Source organism: Aotus nancymaae, unplaced genomic scaffold, assembly GCF_030222135.1.
Source record: "Aotus nancymaae isolate 86718 unplaced genomic scaffold, 86718_ANA_hifiasm-v0.15.2.pri h1tg000003l, whole genome shotgun sequence".
NCBI classification, from domain to species: domain Eukaryota; kingdom Metazoa; phylum Chordata; class Mammalia; order Primates; family Aotidae; genus Aotus; species Aotus nancymaae.
In genome coordinates, this window is record NW_026988414.1 from 50,867,621 (window position 1) to 50,886,019 (window position 18,399).

The 18,399-nt window shown below is 35.8% G+C and overlaps 1 protein-coding gene across 9 annotated transcripts in view; it reads right to left on the reverse strand.

Moving 5' to 3' along the window:
* Positions 1 to 18,399, reverse strand: part of FOCAD (focadhesin) — a 315,851-nt gene that overhangs the window by 77,477 nt on the left and 219,975 nt on the right. For all 9 annotated transcript variants that reach the window (XR_010344245.1, XM_012449997.2, XM_064381096.1 and 6 more), the window contains 3 exons: positions 13,620 to 13,712; positions 7,944 to 8,032; positions 4,017 to 4,061 (listed from right to left, as the gene is read on the reverse strand). Coding sequence is in view for 8 of the 9 variants with exons in the window: in XM_012449997.2 (XP_012305420.2) it covers positions 4,017 to 4,061; positions 7,944 to 8,032; positions 13,620 to 13,712 (227 nt within the window). In the remaining variant the exon portion in view is untranslated. The remainder of the gene's footprint in view (positions 1 to 4,016; positions 4,062 to 7,943; positions 8,033 to 13,619; positions 13,713 to 18,399) is intronic.

The following is an 18,399-nucleotide window of genomic DNA, read 5'->3' on the forward strand; positions in this document are numbered from 1 at the left end:
TTGAACTGGCTTCAAGCAAACCAATTCAGACTGCATACCTTACAACTTGACACATAGCAGCTTTTCTCACTTATTATTAATCCTCTCCTTTCTCTTAATATGGCAAAGCTATCAACCTTAAGGCCAGTTTGTAATATAATCCTATCTGGAGACCCCAGATAGGATGCAAATAAAAAAGGACTGTTTTTAGACTATTTGGACTGAAAGTTGTCTTTTGAAATCATCTAAATGGTAGCCTTCTAATATTAGCAAGAAACTCTTATGTTTGACTTCTGAATTGAACATAAAAACCTGAACCTTTTAAATATACTTACCACTTGAAAATGTGCATTTAATATTATTATATAACTCTAAGCTGATCCTATAAAGTCCCCTATGGGGCACCAATGAGATGCCCTAGGATTGCCAATTCTGTTATAACAGAACTCCAGTAATAGAGCTCCCATACCATCAGATAGTTCCATTCTCAGTCCTACAATGTGGGTTTCCATAAATACAGACAATGTTCCCCAAAATCTGGATTTGAAACCTGACTCTGAATTCAGTGTATGCTCCAAGAACCACTTCCTGCTTAGCTCAGGGCAGGAATAGAACAGATATGAGGGATAAGGAAGATATTCAACCCTGCTCCCTAAACAAGCCTACTACCTCCAGTCCCAAGCCGCAGTCACAATTGAACACTTGAGTCAGTGGGTATTAAATTGTTGGTGTATACATGTGTTCTTGCAATTCTGCTTCCATTTGGTAAGAATGAGACTCAGGACTTGCCATTAACAAGTCCTTCCATCAATCTACTCACCCATCTCTCCTTCCATCTCTCCCTTTCACTTTAGAATGGTTAAGCTCTGTGAAGGCTTGAAGGCATGATCATTTTGTTCACCCCGCCCCACCTCAGTTTATTCCTCCATGAGGCCGGTCAAAAGTTAGTAAGACATCAACATTTATAATGGGGAGGGTTGGAAGACAAAATGGGAAGGAAACCTTGAGGTGTAAGCAGATAGTTCCAACCTGGGTTTTGCTAGAGTTCTGCAAAGACAATTACTGAGTGCTTATATAGCTAATAAGAAACACTAAGCAAACACAAGGAAACAAGTGAGATGTGGTCATTCCTAGATGCCCTAGCCATAAAATCATTTAACAAAAACAAAACTAAATATTTTATTTCTAAAATTATCTCTTTCTGTTCACAAAATGTCCTGAGGCCTCTCCTACAGCAAAATGGTCATGAATCCCTAAAGGTGAGTTTTAAAAATAGTTTTAAATTTTGAGTGGTATGCTAATTAGATTCTCAGTTTTTATTACCCTGCAGAAAACACAAGGTCACTAGAATCTGGGTATTAAATGTCATAAAACCAAGGTATTAGATAAGATAACATAAAAAGTCATTTTTAACCCCAAAATTCTGAAAGAAATTAGCCTCAGTTTGAAAACAGTACTAACAACTATTTTATTTCAAATCCTTCACTAGTGTTGACATACCTGAGTATGTATTATTCTTAAGTAATGGAGAAAAATTTATTTAAAGCCACTGGTAATAAGATCTTTGGTTGCAAGATGAACGCATGCATATTTGGACAACAATCTTTGAATTAAAAATCTAGTCCACTCTACACAATGCAGCCCTAGGCCAAATTACCTATTTCACAAAGGTACCAGGAGTAATTCTTCATCATCTTCGTGTTCCCTTCATGCCTACCACAATGAATTATGGAGAGAAGGTACTCAATACATACTTAGTAAAACAAATTCAAGGAGGAGCTGGAGAAGTGGGAATCTATAACTGGTTCAGTAAAAACTCATCTCCTTGTTGCTCAAATAACTATCCCCTACCAGTCAAACGACAGCAACTAATTTGCATAATAACATGTCAGCATTGGTACAGTATTTATCTATGCAACACCACTGACATTTTAATTAAATTATCCTTTAAAACAAAATGATGTTATTAACCTAATTAAAAAGCACAAGGAAGGATGAGCTACAATAATGCTTTCTTAGGAACAAAGTATTACATTACATATTAGTAAAGTGACTCAGTATTTCAGGGATTTTTATCTTCAGGTTTAAATCTGTTTAATAAATAATAATGGAATTAAATTTACATCAATTATCAGGTTTATATGTGTTCTGATTCTCCCTTAGCTCTATCCTTGAAGCTTTAAAAATGTTCTTAAATGAACAAATTAGGATCATCCCAGGATTGGTATTTTACTTTTTGCATTTAACTTCTAGCTCTGAACAAAAGGCCTACCCTGACCCAAATCAGCTGTGACAGCTGTATAGCTACAGAATGGAGAGCTAAGCTGGCAAGGGGCAATGGTGAAGGCCTCACAGGGTTAGAGGAAGCCAGTGGGAAGAAGCAAAGAGAAGGTGACAAAATGATTCTTTTCCCCTGCTCTATGACCCATCTCTCAGCCTCTGGATCTAAAATATCTCTTATTCACTTGCTGCCATTCCTAGTCTTGTCAGGATTGCTTTATTAAAATAAGGTCTACAAGATACTTTGTAAGTTTTGATGAGAAGGTAATGCCATGAGAACATGAATTATTTTTACTCTATATCACTGAAAATGTGAACACACTTCCTTTAGGTATTAGTCACACAGTGATGCTTTGTGAATCTAAGATTATAGTCACATTGGAATAAAATTTTAGTATGAAAAATTGCAATAGCTACTAGATGGGAGAAATCATAGTTTGCTTTAGTAGAAAGTTGGTAGTTTCTTCTTCATTCAAGCTTTTGGCTGCAAATGTCAGAGCACTGCTCTTAAAAGGATATAAGTAGACTACATAAGAGAACAAACTATGAAAGGTAAAAGTCAAAGACAGCCTACATTCTCATCTCAGCACCCTCTCCCCCTCTGATATGCAACTCAGCCCTCTCCCACTGTGTCTGCAATTCACCAAACTGGAAAACAGACATGAATGAGTCTCTAAGTTCTCTGTACTTTAGTTTTCATTTTGTCAACAGATATTTCCCAGTGCCTTCCATGGGACTGAGTCAGGGGAGGACTGTCACTTCTATTTCTCTTTATCCAGAAGACACGAGGCTGAACAGTGACAATCTGCTGAGATCAGACTTCACAGGTAGTATCTGTTTAAGAAATTACTGATAGAAAGCAAACTCTAAGGTAGATCATTTTTTGTTTTTATTTTGTTTTGTTTTTAAGGCAAAACCTATTTAGCTACAGAAGATTTTGGGACAGGAAAAGGATAAACTATACTACAATTTAAAATTTCTAGATGATACGGACTTTCAGTACATGAAAACCTCTGGGTCAAAGGTGTATCTATGTTAGTTTGAGGCTAAAAAGAAAGGAGAGAAACAGAAATGGCAGCAGTTAGAGGAGACGGTGGAAGGAAATGAGTGTAAGTGGCATGTAACTTACTGCCAGGAACAGTTAGTCAGCTTATTAACAAAGGAATCTGAAGAGATTGTTCAAGCAAGTTCATTCAGGTATAATTTTTTAGTGAGAGTTGACTTAAGGTAAATAAAAAGCATCAAGGCAGTGACACTCAAGTAATTTTTGTTAAAACCATAAGCATATGACTAAAACTGCCCTTTTTGCCTTTTTAATGGGCCTTTGCATTAGATTCTACTATTTAAAAATTCAATTTTTAGATATGCTGAACTCAGTAACACCAATGGAACAAAATGAAGTACTACCCACATAACTCAGATTAGCAAGGATTTCTTTTCTTTTCTTTTTTTATCCCCTTGAACTAAATGACAATCCTTTGAAAGCATATGTCATTTGTTAGGTATACAGCAAGGGCTCAACTTCAGTGACTCCTGATGTAAAAGTTACATCTGGTACCAATCCCTATGTATTTTCACAAAAAGACATGTCATAAGAATTCACCTATTATAAGAAAGGGTAACAATTTTTTAAAAATAATTTAAAAGTACTCTAAAATCCTTAAAGTTATGAAATGCCCTAAAAGGAGGAAATGTATGTACCTGCCAGGAAAAAGTATTTATAAGAAATGTTTGATAAGAGACTAAATGGATCTTACTTTGCAGCTGTCTTGGTGATCTCGTCAGTCAGCATGTCTCTAATCCTGAAATAAAGATGGAAAACAAATATGAGTTTATGTTAGAACAAGAACTCATTCCTTTCTCTTTTTCATCAATTAATAAGAACCTCCAGCAATGACTCCTGATCTTAAAACTATAGACGTAGAATTTTAGTGTAAGGTGAAAGAACTATAATAAGGGCTTTGCTTCAAACACAGTTTCACCTTTCTGTTCATAAGGTCACTGAGTAGAGGTAGGGAGGAGGTGAATGTGTAATTGAGGGGGCATGTACTACCAGTATCATCTCAGATGGAGTGTCCATTATATACAAGTATCCATTATATTACTCTCTTCAATGGACTGAATGTTTGCCTCCCCCACAAATTCATATATTGAAATCCTCATCATTTCAATGTGGTGGTATTTAGAAGCCCAAACTGACTCAGAAATTCTCTTTTTCACATGTGAGCTCACTAAAATATCATTTTCCAATTTCCAAATTGTATATATGAAAGAGTTGCTATGTGTGTATAGAAAATGCAATTTCAAACTTTGGTTCTATCATCATGGGAAAGCCAAAAGAAAATAATTATACTTGTGGGTTGGAAAGAAGGTATGCACAATTCAAATATTTATAGGCCCTAATTTTTTAATTATATATAGAATTTTCAAGATAAAGTAAAAAACAACCACTGGCTGTAAAATTTACTTTTTTAAATGGATCATTTTCAATATACACTTTGAATTTTATAAATTCAAAGGTTTTATAGATATTATAAAGTTGTTGTATTTAAATATAAATTATATTGACATTCATAAATATTTGCATTTGATATATAATAAACTTTTAGCTATTCAGCACTCTGAGAATGAGCCATTCTTGAGAGCCAAGTTTTTCACACAGGTGCAACACATCCTACAGACCTTAATCTTGTATTTTTTAAAAGCATTTGACTGTAAATTTCTCTAAAATATATTGTCTAATTTCTGTATTCCTAAATGGCATATAGTCCATTCAATGTAATAGTTCATGTGTCAATGTGGAATATTTACAAATGATGATCTATGTATACTTATATCTAAGGTCAAACCTTCCATTTGTACACTAGAGCTCCCTCTCTACTCCCTCCTCTCTGCTGCATCACCAATTTTTCCATGTCTACTTGTATTACTCCCCTTAGCATGTGAACATACTGTAGTAACCACTCTCTAAAAGAAGAAAGAAGAACAAGCCCTCCAGCTGTTGCCCATTTCTTGGTCTGTTATACATCAAAACTCCTGTAAAAGATTATTTATGCTTGATGACCCTAGTTACTTCCTTCCACTCTCTAGGTCCTTCTGTAACCTGGCTTTTACCTCAACAACTCTACCAAAAGAGCTCCTGTCACGATCACCAATTATTTTCAAGACACTGAATCTAATGCTCAATTCTCAGTCCCTATCTTTGGCTGCCTATCAGCAGCATTTGACACAGCTGGTTGCTCCTTTCTTATAAGGCCTTCTTTCCTTGGCTTTTAAGATTTTACTCTCTTTTTGTTCTCTTCCTACATCACTGATAACTAATTTTCCATCTGCTTTATAGGTTCCCTCTTCATCTTCCCCACCTCTAAAGATAGAACCAGGCCTCAATCTTTGGAAATCTCTTTAGTTACACAATCCCTAGGTGACCTCATCCAGCATCATGAATTTAAATACTATCAATATGCCGACATTTCCTAAACTCATCTCTCTAGCACTGAGCTCTCCTTAGAACTCTAGACTAGTCAACAACCTGTTTGCTATCTTTAATTGGAGGCTAATGAGGCATCTCAGGCCCAAGTTGGAAACCTGATTCCTACCCTATGCAGATCTGCTTTTCTCTAGTCTTCCTTGTCTTAAATGGAAATTCCATACTGTTGTTTAGAGTTAAAATCTTGGGTTATCTTTATTTCTTTCTTTCACATCATTCATTTCAATTATTAGCATTTAAAACATCTATGTGCCTTAAAAAAGAATCAAAATCAATTTAATTGTCCACCACTAATATCCTAATCTAAAACACTATTATCTCTTGCCTAAATTATTACAACAGACTCCTCACCATGGCCCCCAAAGTATATTTTCAACATAACAGCTAAATTTTAAATCATGAGTCAGATCCTCTGATTAAGATCTGCCAATATTTCTCCACCTCACTCACAAAGTCCTCTTCGTACCAACAAAGACTCTCCACCCTGTGATCTCCCAAACTTCTCTGCTCTCATGTCTACTACTTCCATCCTTGCTCTCATCCATGCCACGCAAGCATTGCCAGGTACACACCCAGGGCCTATGAAGAATTCACTGTTTCTTTTTCCTAGAACGCTCTTCTCCAGATATCAGCTTGGCTCACTCCACCACTTCTTTCAGGTCTCATTCAAATGTCGTATCATTAAAGAGACTCCTGAACACCCTACAGAAAAGGATAATGCCACCCTGCAACCTCCCCCAAGCCTCATTCATTCTCTACTCCCTCTATCATGTTTCATGTTTTATTTTTCTTCCATCAATCAATTTCTATCATATTCCCTATGTTTGTTTGCTTATTATACATTTCCATCTACTCAAGTATAAACTTTGGAAGGACAAAGAAGGGGCTTTGTTCAATGCTGTTCTTCTGTGCTTAGAACAGTACCTGGCACATGACAAACAATAAACACTTTTTGAAACAATAAATCAAGTGATGACTTTACTTCACTTTGGGATTGTGTTTCAATTGAGTAAGGATGCTGAAGAGTTCACTTCAAGGTAGCTTATCAGTTACTGCAGATTTAACTATATCATTCTGGTTTTGTTTTTTTTTTTTGAAAGACAGGGTTCCTCCATGTTGCCCAGGCTGGTCTTGAACTCCTGGGCTCAAATGATCCACCTGCCTTGGCCTCCCAAAGTGCTGGGACTACAGGCATGAACCACTGCATCCAGTCTATAATTCTTAAGAAATTTCTAGGGACCTATCTCCTTTATACTCATATAAACACGGCCCATGAGTTTCACCAGGAATATATATCCATAGGTCTCTCCATGTATTTTAAAGAACTTAGCCAATATACTACTCTCACCAATTATTGCTTTCAGATGATAAAATTAAAAATAGATGCAAAAGAGTAAATAGGCAGCAAAACCCTCTAATCCTAAATCCAGTATCATAACGTTTTAAACTTCATTGCTTTTTTAAATAAATCTAGAAAATATAATTTAGAATATAATTAATCAAACACACAGTTTCTGCTTTTCTACATGAGCCAATTATCAGTCAATGAAAACCTATAAGCAAATACCCTTTGGCCAGATTTTTAGATTAAAGCAAGCTTTGGTTGAGACAATGCCATTTACACTTGAGGCACTTTACTTACACTTAGGCTGGTGAAACACAAATCTGATAGGGTGTTCTTCTCCACCCATGTAACATTTTAAGTTGCTTTTAATGAGTGAGCACTTACGTATTTCTAGATAACATAGTGGGAGTTCTCTAGGAAATGTAAAGCCATGACATGGTAAAGTTGCTCCTAATAATTACGTCTTGGGGAAGAGGGGAGCAGAGGAAGGGAGAAGTAATCCTTGACTACATGTGAGGTAGGAAAGCAATGAATGGAGTGGGAAAAACAGAATTTTTCATTCAAAAGCATATAAAATAATCAGTTACAGGTGGAAAAGGGAAAAAACAAACTGTTTCCATATTGTTTTAGAATGTCTGTGTGTGTGTGTGTGTGTGTGTGTGTAATTTATAAATAAAGCTCTCCATCTTATATCTAGGGAATGGCAAAAAAAAAAAAAAAAACACATCTTGTTGCCCTTCAGGCTCATACAGAAGTTACTCCCGCCAATCTTAAACCCTTTAAAGTAGTTACCTTTCCCCTCATACCTCACTTCCCATGACAAATAATGAGCAGCTGAACACCAACCCTTACCAGAGCCAGGCTGTGCTTTTTTTGTACTGCACCTCCTCAGGTCCTTCTTTTCCATGTTTTAACTGCAACTCGAGCTCTCCTAGTCTTCCCTGAAAAAAATCATAGCATAAATCAGCATGCAAACTCGATGGCTGAAGTGATGTTAAAATTTCTTTGGAAAACACAGATATATTCTTTCCCATTTGGACTTAAGTGTTCCTGATAGAATATTAGATTATGAAAGAGGATGTGTGAGGAGAAATCACATGAATGCTCAGGTATTTTTACATTCACTAGAGGTAACGTCCTAGAAAAGTTGTATGTTTGGCAAATGTAGTGCATAGAATTTCATTTTGGGATACCTACCCTAATTTAATTTGAATTTCAGTGGCCCCATTTATCAAATCTCCTACATGCTAGTGAATTTGCCTTTATTAGCAACTGAAAATTTTAGCTAACATCAAAATATACCAAGATTGGAGGCCATATACAGAAAAGGAGAAAACAAGTTGGATAAAGTATACACCACTTAAGATTCAGGTACAATACAACTTAAGTTATTCTCCAACAGCTCCACATTACACTTCTCTTTCTTGAGTGAACTTATACAAATAGATACCATAATTCCCAACTTCTACCTTATGACAAAAATACAGCTAAAATTGTCCCTTTAAGTCCAAGTCCTTTAAATATGTATTATCTTTTCCATTTTCTTACTCAGAATTATTTTAATTAGATGCTTCCCCCTTACTCCATCACCAATTACATTATCTAAACGTAATTAAAATACATTTTGTTGATGGGCCCCAAATTGGACAAGAATTCAGCAGTGTAATGCCCAACCATTATTGGAAGCAGATGGCCCAGTTTACATCTCACAAGCAGTAAACAAGAGTTCTGGTTACTTCACATTCTCACCAGCATTTGGAATTGCCAGGCTTTTAATTTTTATCATTTTGGTGGATATGAAATGGTCTTCATGATGTAAGTTTTAATGTTATTTCATTGTTTACTAATGAGACTGTTTACTAATATATTGAGATATATTCTACAGAAGAAAAGTTTTTATCTCTCCATACTCAGAAAAGTGATACATATTGAAGAGTTTAGGATGTGGGCTCAGAATGCCTCGGCCTAATGCCATTTACACTTACTGGTAAATTTAGGCAAGTTACTTCACTTCTCTAAGCTTCAGTTTCCTCATTTGTAAAATGTGGCCAACAAATATCTCATGGTATTAAAAGCATCACATAAAATAATGTAAAAAAAAAAAGTGTCTATTGAACACAGTGCTTAATAACAAATAATAGCTACCATTATCAGATTTGTTGTCAATAACCAAAGATCTCTATCTCCCTCTTATTTTCTTATAAAACTGTCTTTCATGAATTTATCTAAATATTTCCTGAAATAATTCCCATTTTTATCTGTATAATCTCATGAAGTAAGAGGTTCCAAAAACGTAGTATCCAGACTATAAAGTTATATGGCCTTGTACTTCTCACAGTTACTCACCCTGTGAGGGCAAGGACTATTTATCAGTCTATAGAGTTTGTGTATTCGAGTCAGTTCTTGACTCACCATACCCTGGGGCTCATGAGTGCAGGCACTCTGAGATGTAAGGGACACTCTATTCACATCCTTCACAGTTTGTTTGCTTCTATCATATCCATCCTCATTCCCCACACTTTCAAATATAGAATTCTGGCCCTTTCATTCTACCTTTGTCTCTTGGAAACTACAAAGATATTAATATTGGCCTCCCAGGACTCCAGGCAAAACACAGTATAATATAATTTTTATTGCCTGTCTCAGTTATGCTTCTTAAATTATTCCTCTTTACTCCTAAAATATTTCCTAAAATGATTTTCCAAAAAAGACAAAGAACAAGAAATTAAAAAGTTAAAATCCGTTTAAAAATAAAACACATGAAAATATGCGCACCTTAAGAAGGCCTACCATTCTAATCTTCCCTGCAGTCATAAACCAGCACAACCATTCTATTGTGACTAAGTAGTTTTCATGTTTTTTTTTTCTTTCTCTGAGTCTCTGTTCTTTTCTATCCCCTTTTCTCAAATGTCTCCCTAATCCTTGCCACCCAAGCTATGTTGGGCTTTTTACTCAGACCCATGTTGCCTTCCAATTCTTGACTTATCGGTAATAGAGAGATCCAGCAGCATTCAACTCAGTCATCTCTGCTTTCTGATTAACACTTTTGGTTAAGACTGGAAAACACTTATTGGGAACAAAATGGCTAAAGTGATCACCTGAATTGAGGTTTTTGGATTGCCTGTAGATTCCAATGATTAATCTAGCTATCCCCTCTGATTTTTTTTCTCTAGCCTATACCATAAGAACTTGCTGATTACAGTAAGCAATTTCACCTAGCTTCCTATACATTTAAAACGAAACAAACATACACACACAAAAAAGGAAAAAAAAAAAGTATAAATTTTCATAGAATAACTTACTGGAAGCTGCAGTTCCTGACCTGGGCTCTGGTTTCAGACTATTTGGCAACTACCTGGCCAATTCAGGAAAAATCTCTACAGGCAATGTGCTTTCATACCTCTCTCCTGTTTGAGGTCATATTCACAATTCCAAAGAGCCCTTTTCACAAAGGCTGGAGATCTTAACCTCCTTAGTATCCCAGAAGGGTAACAAGATAAAGACTGCAGAAGGCTCCTAACCGAAATGGCCTCTGTACTGTCAATTGGCTTCTATCTACATTTTTCATCTTAATAAGAAGAAATCTAAATACCTCTCTATGTCAACCACTTTGAAATGCTTATAGTTAAAAACTCCAAGTTCCTGTGGAAAACTTAGGTAAGACTTGAAGCAGACATCTAAGCAGAAGCTACCAGTAGTGTTCAGATCTCAGACTTACATCCCAATTAGCCTCCAGGAAGTAATAGAGAATGTACCTTTTAGTGTGTTTCCTAGACTTAACTGAATAAAACATGGCTTCTCTAAATGATCCTCTAGTTTAATGCTAAAAAGTATGTCTAGCATCAGATGGAAGTAACTGTAATTCTTGTACAGAAAAAGTATCTTCTAGGACAGAAATTCTTGATATAGACAAGGAGTCTGGCAGTTGCTCCAATTATTCTAAGATATCATAAACTCTTTTTAAGTGTGTGGACTCATTTAAAAAACTTGTTTAAGCATAAAAGCATCAGTGTACTTTCAAGTAATAGTGATACCCTAAAACACATTGCTGTACTTTTAATACTGCAAATCTTATTTTAATCCATCCTTCTACTTTCTCTTCTTTTGTCACCAATTCTCAATGGAAGTGGACTTACTAGAAATCCAAAGTAAAGAGATTTTAAATGATAAATAAAGATATAAACCATCACCTTAATATCAGAATAACTGACCTGCAGTGCTAAAACTTATGAAAAATCCACAGATTTTTCATAGATCAAATAGATCTTCCCTTTAAAATATTAAACAAATTCACATTATTTAACAATTAATAACAATGTTAGGGAAAATACATGGCATAGTGGAAAAGGCTAAGGGTCTGGAGTCAGACAAATCCAGGGTAAATTCCTGTACTTTCATTTACTGCCTGTTGGGTTCTGAGCTGTTTGCTTCGCTTTCCTAGCTAACCCTGCCTTCCCCAGCTATAATCCCATTATACATGGGGTTCATACATCCACTTCAAAGGGTTTCTGTATAGATTAATTAAAATAATATATGTTAAGTATTGGACACACACTAGTTACTCAACAAACCATAGCTCTTATTAAAAAAAAATCATTGCTTTTTTTAATCACAAGTCATATGCAGAATTATACTATAATCCTATTCAATTTAGCTTTTTTTACACTGAGAGCTAAATAGAATTCTCACTTCATTCTGCAGGAGGAGGAGCTATTCATCCCTTTCTCCAGGTGTCCATCACATTTTGAACATCCTTTATTAACACATGAAAGATACTGTACTGGAATTGCTAGTAGGCACAGTAGCCTCCCTCCTTGAACTGGGAGCTCACTGTGAGGAAGGAGTGCCCTTGGTATCCCACATACTCAGCATGGGACCTGCCCAATAAAACATGTTCCATAAATGTTTGCTGAAGAAAGAATTCAAAATAACTTGGGGAAAAGTGAATATGAGAAAAATTCCATACTCTGACTTGCAATCTTATGCTTCTTGACTAAAAACTGTAATTGGCTAAGGGTGTGTTTAACAATGTTAAAGAAATATAGAGACATGAGTCATCCATTCATTCACTCATGCATTTAGCCAAAACATGCTGGGTGCCCAGATGCTGCTGAAGATAAAAACTGAGTAAGGAAACAATAAGAAAAAGAAAATGATAGTTCCAAAGGAACATCTTTAAAATGTAGATTACAGTACATTTAGGGGATCGTCTAAAGCAGTTTGCTCTAAGTTTGGCTGGTAGACTACATGGATTTAAGTCACCTGGCAGCTTGTAAAACATGAAGACTCCCGGTCCCCTATTCAGTTCTAATGAATCAGAAACTATGAAGATATATTAGTGCTTTATAAGTTCTAGGATCAATAAGATGAGTTGAAAAAAAGCTTTAATTTGAGATTAGAACACCATTGCCCAGTCATTCCTCTCACCCCATCTTACGCCCCACTCTCACTGCCCCATCATTTTATTAGCCAGCTGTAATCTCTAACCACAATATTGCACTTCTAAGCCTCCAAGAAAATCTTATTCTGGTACATAAATTACTTAAGTAGCATCAGATTTTTTCTATTATCCTTAATAATCAATTTTAAGCTAGGAAAAACAATTAAGCTAGTTGTTTTCTTATATTGTTAACTGTATAGTCCCCAACTGATTAAAAATAACTTCTAATTTTAAAAATTCACAAACTATAACTTATAATACTACTGGATCAAATAAAGTCAAACTGAGTATATCTCATTCATTTAGTGAGCACCTGGTATGTTTAGACACTTATGTCTGGGGCCAGAGACAACAGAGCTCCCGCCCTTAGGAGCAAAGAGACAACTGGAGGTTCCTGACAAATAACTAACATATGGCTTCAAAAAGGGAAGCTCAGATACTAAAAGTATACAAGAAGGGTATATAATCCAGTAGAGGGAGGAGTAAGGAACACAGTGCCTCCCCAGATTAATTGATCTAAAGAACAAGTATAAATCAGGTGGGTAAAGAACAAGTAGAAATTAGGTGGGTAAAGAGGGAATGGCAGGGTCAGAGACAGAAAGAATAGTGTGTGTAAAAGCTAAGAGGTTCTGAAAGACATTTGAGTTCAGGAAAACAAAGAAATGTAACAAGATTGAAACATAAAAATCTGGGGGAAGGGTTAAGAGATCAGGCTGGAGATGTAAGCAAGTCCAGCGTGAGGAAGCACAGGTGTGTATAACAGAAGAAGATGAGCTCAGTTTGGGATGCACTCAAGTCAGGTGCTATGGGGCAGCCAAGTGGGATGTCCAGAAGGCAGCAGGGCTGAGGAGAGTGGCACTCAGGAAGGAGTTCTGGATGGGAGACCCAGATTTGGGGAGCATTAACGTTTAACTTTAAGTGCAGCAATGTGTATATATATGCCTCACATTCTTTTATGAGTAAAAATAACCATAACATTTTTAGTAGTGCTGCTTTCCCAAGTGCTTTTATATTAAATACACATTTGCAGTAAAATGTGAGACAAGGATACACTTCCTCAAAGCAAACCTAACCTGTGGTTTCATTACCTGTAAAATGGCATGATAAGCTCGATTCATATACGCAAGCCAGGCCTGTGGAAGAAAAATCGCACGGTGCCACTCTGAAAGCTGGATATGAACCTGTGGGAAAAATGCACCACAGCATGTTAGACTACACGGTATTAAAACAGAATAAAATTAAAACTGTATCATCAATTCTTTCTTTTCCTTTATTTAAGTGGTTTAGGTTCTGAAAACAAACCAAATCAGTCTAGGATCAGAACCACAAATAATATCTTTTGGATATTCCTAAGAAGAAGAGTTTAGAGTTTTGTGAAGACAAAGTAAGCCTAGAATTTTGTAAATTGAAGCAAATACAATCCTACAATAACAAGTTAAAATGTACATGTTATACAAATCTGTCCTTGAAAATTAGGGGGAAACTTTGTAAGGCCTCTTGCCAATGTCAGGAAACTAGGCATTGTCTAAAAAATCCCCCTAGTAATTTTAAATAAAAATAAATATTGCTCATATCCTGTATTTCCAATATGACCATTCTGAAGTAATAAACTTATACTGCCAACAGAAACATCATGTTGTATAGAAACCACAGTGGTAAGAGCATGCAAATGAGTACCGCACACAGTAATTGTACACACCACTAGATAAATGGCCTTTAATCAGTGTGGGTAAACAAGAGAAAAATTATATATGCCAACATGGAAACCCTGTTTCTCAACAGAGGCCCAGACAAAACATCTGGTTTTCATAGTCATTTCTGTTTCTACCTATTAGCATTTGGCTATCTTGCAACAAATCTTCCCAAGGTCTGCTTCTGTTAAAGAAAGATCAAACAAGAAAAACAGTCACAGTGCATCACATTTCATGATGCCTGTAACACATCGAAAGTCAAACAGCTAAAACTTTAGTTTGTGTCCTGTAGACAAAAAAAAAAGAAGAGAAAAAAAAAATTGTATGTAATTACACCAGAATCCTGATAGTGTTTAAGAACATTTTACTGTATTATAAAAATTAATATTCTCAAGTGCCTTGTGATAGGGAAGAATACAATAGCTGTTCTGAATATAGGTGGTTCCCATTGCCTCTGTTATGTTCTTTAATCCCAGTCTTAGTGAAGGCCTACTACATACAAGTTACTGTAAAAAGATAAGAGGATTATCAATCAGTCTGTGTCTGCTTAGAGTTTTGCACCTATAGAGAGACCCAGAAATTGACACAAATAGATTATAAGGCAGAATTATGATGAATCCATGAGTATAAAGAGAACAAAGAGATTCTGACTGCTATCTATTACTTCTCATGGCATTGCTGTTTTTTTAAAAAATTGGATCTCAAACAGTATGAAACAGACACTCAGACCATGAAATGAACTTAAAAGTAATTATAAAGACAGGACTTTTCCTGAATAAGTACTACAGTGAGCAGCATGAGGGGAGACTTTTCAATTCACCAACAAAAATCCTTGAAGGAATGAGTCCTCCAGCTCCTGCTTCTTCTCCTGTTGTCCAGAAAGCAAACCACAACCTAGGCTCTATTTTCAGCTGGGGAGGCATTAATCAGGTCTTGGCTCTGCTCTTTGTTTCCAAAATGTGGGCAACCTTCTTTAACTTTTTTCCTATCAATTGTGTTCCCTCTTCATAAAATATGTTAATTATCTTCAAGCCCTATTCTGACACTTGGATTTAACAGAAAGAATACTCAATCACCACAACCAAAACGTTTATCTCTTACTTTAAAAATCTTAAAATATTTTTAAATTTTTGCCAAATAATCATTATACTACTGAAAATACCCTAAGCCTCAGCAAATTGGCAAAAAGAGCAATTTGCATGGAAGACAATGGTCTTACAATTGCTTTTTAAACTGGAGTTTAAAAAAGGAAAGGATTATGAAAAAAATGCAAATAGAAATGAGCAAATCAAATGTTCAGCCTCTAAACATGAAAACATTCATGCCAGTAAACCTATTTAAAAGGAGGTTATAAACTCAAGGTTAAAGCTAATCCTCTTCCTGCTGCTTCAACCACAGCTGAAGGTGGGTACAGGAGTGCAGAATGCTTCAGCCTAGGTGGTAGCCTGAACTCCCCATGTTTTATGGGGTTATGCCCTAGTCTTAGTGTTCTATGGAGTCAGCTGTGCACAAATCTCTTTAAAAACACACTTTGCTTTTTCCCTTAATGAAGAGAGACTTTAGAGAAACAGCTTGAAGAAAGCCATGCCCTTACATTCCCATTGTGTCACAGGTAAAAAGAAAGACTTTCCTGACCATTTTTAACAAAAATACATTTAGATTGCTATTTCAATTTAATATACTGTAGAGCCACCCATATTGCCTATATTTTAGGTTAATATTGTTAGGGTGAAAAATAAATTCAATTAGCGTTTATAAAGTGTGACAATTATGTACAATTTGCTACACTTGTGAGAAGCTTTAAAAAAAATCCAATCAACAAAATAAGTTCACATCATGAAGTTACAACCCAGTTATTCGGCAGATGATAAAGTAGAGTTCTCAACCATAGTTTCACTCAGTTTTAATGAATGTGTGAAATTTACTTTTTCTAAAACTAACTACACATACTCATGCAATGACAGCCATCTGACGGAACATTGAGATCAACAGTCCTGTGGGTACAGAAGAGTAACAGTCAAGTTTCCATGTGTAAGAGGCAGTGAGTTATAATGAAACATTACACATGTGCCCCCAAAAAAAGACCATGATAAGAAAATACACCTGGGAGAGAAGAATGCTAATGAGGTGAGGGCAGGAATAGGAGCAGCTTACAGGGTTAAACAGGGTGATTAGTGTAGATCTCATAGAGAAGGTGAAGTATGGGCAAAAACTTGGAGGAGGTGAGGATGTAAAGATCAAGGTTAGTGCTAGTGGGAATACAAAATGGTTCAGCTGGTATGGAAAACAGTTTGGTGGTTCCTCAGAAAGTTAAACATAGAAACACCATATAACTGAGCAATTCCACACCTAGGTTTCCCAAAAGAATTGAAAACAGGTATTCAAACATATCCTTGTACATGGATGTTCATAGTAGCACTTTCACAATAGCCAAAAGGTAGAAACAATGCAAATGTCCCTCAATGAAAAACTGTAAGAACAAAATATGTGATATGCATATAATGAAATATTATTCAGTCATAAAAAGAATGAAGTACTGACACACTGTGGCTGAACCTTGAAAACATCATGCCAAAGTGAAAGAAGTCATGCACAAAAGGTCACGTATTATATGATTTCACTTTATGAAATATCCAGAATAGGTACAGCCAAAGAGACAGAAAGCAGATTAGTAGGATGGAATAGAAAGGACTGTTTCATGGGTACATGGTTTCATTCGGAGGAGATGAAATGTTTTGAAACTAACATTTTCAAATAGAGGTGACAGTTGTGCAACATTATACATGTACTAAATGCCAATGAACTGTACACTTCAAAATCCCATTTGTTTTATGTTATGTGAATGCCACCTCAATTTTTTAAAAATGGCAAGGCAAAGTTCCTGGGCAGGCATATAACTGACCTGTTTGATGAAGAGAAAGGAGGCCAGTCTAACTAGAATAGACAAAATGAGCAAAACAGAGAACAGAAAGAGAAAAGGTTAGTGAATTAATGGTGACCCAGAGAATTCAGGGCCTTCTAGGGCACTGTTCAAGACTTGCTTTTATTCTTACTAAAGAGAGAACCATTATAAGGTTTTGAGGAAAAAAATTACATGATCTAATTTATATTGTAAAAGGACAATGCTGACTGCTCTGTTGACAATAGATTATAGGTAGCAAAGGTCAACACAAGGAAACCTACTCAGAGGCGACATCCACAATCCAGGAAAGAGATAAAGGCAGCTCAGACAGAGCTGTATCACTAACACAGTAGAATGATGATTTTCAAACGTTAAATTATATAATTTTTATAACCTTTCCCAAATACAATATAAAGTAAAATGTCAATATATAAGACAAAAATGTGAAGCAAAACTTGTCTAGATGAAGTGAGGATAAAAGCTAGGAGCCTGGAGTTCAGACCTCTTGGTCATTAAGGTTGTCAGGAGATGGAGTTAAGGAAAGCGACTGACTATGAAGGAACATGGGGAAATGTTTGAGGGTGGTAGAACTATTCTCATCTTGACCATGGTGCTGGTTGGAGGAATGTGTGCACTTGCCAAAATTCATAGGACTAGACAGTAAAATAGGAGAACTCTAGTGTATTCATATTTTTCCCAAATAAAAATAAAATTTAATACCTAGTTTGTAAATTCACAAGTTTTAGAACATGTACTTCTCAAACTTTCAACTCTCACCATCTATTAGACTTTGCACACTTATTTGTCATCATCATTTAAAATCTAGTCTTCCTGTTATCTTTTCTGTTCCTGTCAATATTATCTATCAATATTTCAGTTAACCAGGTTTGAAATTCCTAACTTATTTTGGGAATCTCCCTGGCCTTGAGACTCAATTCTTGAATCTACTTCTGAAATATTTATTACATATGTCCCAACTTTTTCCTTTATTGATTTAGTCCTATCTGATTTCTGCCTAGATTACTATGATGCCACCTAACTGATTTCTTCACAGCTTAAAATCTTTCCCTGCCCTAACACATCACCAATGGTGCTGCTCTTTAATATATTAACTCATAACTTTAAAAAAAACCTTTGATGGTTCATTAAAGAAAAAATCCCAAACTCTTTTATATAATGTTCAAAGTCTTTTAGTATTATTTTAAGAAATAACTGCTGGCCAAGACCTTCAACCAATTTCTCCACCTGATGTCTTGCTCCTCTCTTTTATATAAC